This window comes from Austrofundulus limnaeus, unplaced genomic scaffold (genome assembly GCF_001266775.1).
Source record: "Austrofundulus limnaeus strain Quisiro unplaced genomic scaffold, Austrofundulus_limnaeus-1.0 Scaffold101, whole genome shotgun sequence".
Lineage (NCBI taxonomy): Eukaryota > Metazoa > Chordata > Actinopteri > Cyprinodontiformes > Rivulidae > Austrofundulus > Austrofundulus limnaeus.
The window spans coordinates 85,295-89,337 of record NW_013952503.1 but is presented as its reverse complement, the minus strand read 5'-3'; the positions used below and the strand labels follow the sequence as shown (position 1 = coordinate 89,337).

Sequence of the window (4,043 nt, the reverse complement as noted above, 5' to 3'; positions counted from 1 at the left end):
TGTGTGTGTGTGTGTGTGTGTGTGTGTGTGTGTGTGTGTGTGTGTGTGTGTGTGTGTGTGTGTGTGTGTGTGCACAAAGAACTGCATGAATTTTATAGAAATTATCAGAAAGGAATCATTACTTACTTTTGGAGTCAAACTGATTTAACTCCACTGCCACTGATCCTTGAAGGCCATAACTCTGTCAGTTCTGCAGGTATTGAGCTCAACCTCAACACAAACTCAGAGTGCAAATACACTGAATGAGATGGTTGTTGAAAACCTCACCATTGATTGTCWGTCAGGATTGTTTGTTAGCAAAARATCTCATGAACCAGCAGATGGATTTTAGTAAAACTTTCAGAAGGTAYTGATTACATTTACAACTAAATAARATTTGAAGACAACTTAATTTAAGATGGCTGCCACAASTAATACRYCRACTTGTCATCTTTTGGTAGAAGGTAATGTATGACGTATTGGTGTCAAAAGCCTTCTATTTTGCTAGTTTATGCCAATGCYCCTGGTACTCCCAGGTGGTCTTCCATACTAACCAGCCCTGACCCTGTTTAGCTTTTGAGAACAAACAATATGTACTGAGTTCAGGGTGGTATGGTCACTAACTCAGGCATTTTAGAAATGACAAACAAATGGCTGTAGTTATATCAGTTTTYCAGGAGCTAAAATATGGTGTGTTAGAAGCTGAATTAGCCCAAACACAAACGTATTGACTGTAATTCTGCCTAATGTTATTTTCTTCATCTTTTATTTTTCTTCATCTAAAAAGTCTAAAACAGTATTTTTCAAAATACGATTTACGTATTTTTAAAGCTTGGGATGAAWTGTTGTGAGACATCATAGTATACTTTAAGCAATGACAGGTTTTATTTGTTCAAAGTTTTTTTGCTTGTATCTTACATATGTTTTTTACACACTATTGTAATGTTAGACGCTGTTTGAACTTTCCAAAATGAGGTTTAGTTAAATCCACATCAATAAAAGCTAATTTCCTCCCATTGACATAAAAGTGCAGTCTGATTGTTCCACYTTAAACAGCCTGTTTACTCAGAGCTGTGCGTTCACTTCAGCAGCAGATAAGAGAAGGAATTCAAGCAAAAACAATGAAAAAATTCACAATTTGAGCACATTCTGACAAATTAATCGAGCTTGTCTTTACACAGAGTAAGCACAGTGTCAGCCTTCATACTCTGTTCCTGTTGTGTGGTGAACTTTTCATTATTCAAATTTATGATCTTATCACATTTTCTTTAGAAATTTTACTTTCACTGCAACTAAATGTATTCTATAACTGAATGCCACAAGTTTTAGACAGCCTGTAGTTTGTAAGATGATCGTTGAGACAAAATATATAATGAGCTCATTTTTTTTTATTTAGGAAACATATTCAACAAAGCTGTAAGCAACTAAATAATAGGTGATAACTTATTGTTTGTTGTTTTCTCTGCCACAGTCAAACAAGTCATTACTAAAATGTTGTGGCTTTTTACCTTTTTTTACATCGTTTTACCACWCTCAGTCCATCTAATAAGAAGGAAATTTGTGACTGATTAACTGAATTTAAGATTTTCCACTTTGTGATCATTGCAGCCATTTACTTTAAACAGAGGAAGTGAGTCAGTGTGTCTTATCAATATGAGGCCTCTCTGTCTGCATAAACAAAGTTGGGTTACATTCGAATGTCTGACATAAAAGGTACCGCTTCCAGGGGTGTGACCAGGAAGTCAGATGTYCATGTTWCTTTAAGAGGGAGATTCATTCATTATTCTGCTGTTTTCTCTTAGATGCTGGCTGTTGGAAGGGATTGCTATTGTTTTGCTATTCTGATAAAACCAAGGCCTTTTACTTTTCTCTCACAGAGCTGCTTCTGACCGAATGTGGGCCTAATTGGAGTCAGATTTTTTGAATAAAGCTATTTAGAAGAGAATCAACTGGTTTTCTGCTATTTTATTTCAACTTCCAATTAATTGAACATGTTTTTCTTACAAAGCAAGAAAAAATAGATTAATTCAAAAAATATTCAGCCTTAACTTTTCCCCCTCTTTTTTAGTGTGCCAAATTCTACCCAAAGGAGTCGTCTCTGTGATAGGTCCAGCCTCCAGCCCTGCCTCTGGCTCTACTGTCAGTCATATTTGTGGAGAGAAGGAGGTGAGTCACTCAGACAAATCTGTATATTTCTTGCTCTTTTACTCTTTTAGTTATTAGTCATCCTGTTCTACAGATTTTCTCATGTTTTTTTTATGTCAAAGCAGCAGCCACTTCTCATAAGTTTATTTCCTCTCAAATCMTTTCTTTATTCCACCCAAGCAAGTCCAATCTTGCTTTTTTCGTATTTTCTGGTGGTGTATGTGTTTTGGGGGAGTAAATCATCTCTTTCCTCTCATATCCCCCTCTTGTCCATGTTCTCCTTTCTGCAGATCCCTCATGTAAAAATTGGTCCGGAGGAAACTCCCCGCCTGCCGTACCTGCGCTTCGCCTCTGTCACTTTGRACCCCAGCAACGAGGACCTGAGTCTGGCCGTGGGGTCCATCTTGCACTCATTCAGCTACCCCTCTGCCAGCCTGGTCTGCGCCAAAGCTGAGTGTGAGTTTACACACTGCCTGTTGTAACATCAAACAATGTATTACATGTGACTGCATGGCTCTGTTTYTGTTTAGGTGGGCTTTTTATTGAATCAGTTCAGTTCTTGTGGGCTCATTTGCCTACTTCATGTACCTTTGTGTGTTCAGCGAGAGTGTTGGCTGACTGGGCGGATATGACTGCTCATTTTGACAGTCTGGTCACGAAGTTCAGTCTGTTGTTAGAGTTCAGAACATGGCTTATGATGCTGCCTATTTTTATTTATTACTCATCCTCTGACAAATTGTTTCTTATCTGCCTCGGAGGGTTTTTAAGGCCAAACCAGTTTAATAAATATTCATGTTTGAAATGCTTCCCCGTGGTGGAGGATCACAGGGGACATTTGATTTACCTTGTGAGGCACTCGGAGAGCTTTAACAGCACAGGGGGATTTGGGTTTGGCCACTGGCTGCCTTTATTTTCATTTTGAAAGAGTGCATTATTGATTTATATGCAGCCCCTCATTGAGAGTCACAGGAATACAAAGGCTTAGTCGGATTGGAGGCGGTTGTGTACAAACAGAGCTTTGTGAATATGTGACAAAAACTCCAGGAAGTGGCAAAAGTCTGATCCATCCTCTGACTAATTACCAGAGTTTTTATTTTTTTTTCATCTGTTTCTTAGTGAAGCCGAAGTGGGATTAACTGTTGAGCAGCTGTCAACTGCTCAAAGCAGCAAAACAGAATTATCTGAGAATTGCAAGGCACTTTGCGTAAAGAATAAGGTGGACCGGCGAAGCCTGAACAGATTCTGATGAACAAAAAGCTGTGACATTAAGAAAAATTGATTCGCTCATTGAGGAGCTTTCATTATCTCCCCAGCAGTTAGCAGCCCTCCTGCAGTTTTCTGAAAGTAAGCCGAATTCCTTGCGGACTTGTCATTTCATTGAACTGAGGGAGCTTTGAAACAGCATCAGACACCCTTCTCAGTTTTGATCATCAGTTGAATGGGCAGATAGGAGCCTTGTTTTTTCACCAGGCTTTCCCCTTCTTCTGAGGAACTAGAGGTGAACAACAGGCGGATGGTTAGCGTCTGAGCCGAAAGATGCAGCTTCTAACCCGGCAGTGAAACCGAGGAGTGGGTTTGTGTTGTATGTTTGCCTCGAAGGTGATCTTTACAAGGTTATCGCACTCACAGACTCTGACCCACTTGGCTGCGCTATCTATCGCGGTGGAGCTGTTGCCATGGCTGCCGAATAGGTGCTAACTGCCACTCAACAGGCTTGTTCCACACGCTGAACAACTGTGTGGGTGTGTGTGGCATGGTATGTGTGCTTTTATGTTGTGTGTGTGTGTTTTTTTTGTCTTTGCCTCACTTTGTCTGAACATGTGCATGCGTTGAGTGTCAGAGTGTTTGGTTCCCACTGACTGTACAGTGTGTTTGCACATGAGGGATGAATATATATATTTATATTTGTGTGTGTGTGT

General features: G+C 39.8%; 1 protein-coding gene across 1 annotated transcript in view; it reads left to right on the top strand.

Moving 5' to 3' along the window:
* Nucleotides 1–2,580, top strand: part of grik5 (glutamate receptor, ionotropic, kainate 5) — a gene marked incomplete at its 3' end in the record, with an annotated part of 86,682 nt that extends 84,102 nt beyond the window's left edge. Inside the window, 2 exon segments of the mRNA XM_014013406.1 lie at nucleotides 2,048–2,145; nucleotides 2,415–2,580. Coding sequence (XP_013868860.1) covers nucleotides 2,048–2,145; nucleotides 2,415–2,580 — 264 coding nt within the window.
* Nucleotides 2,581–4,043: the final 1,463 nt, after the last annotated feature.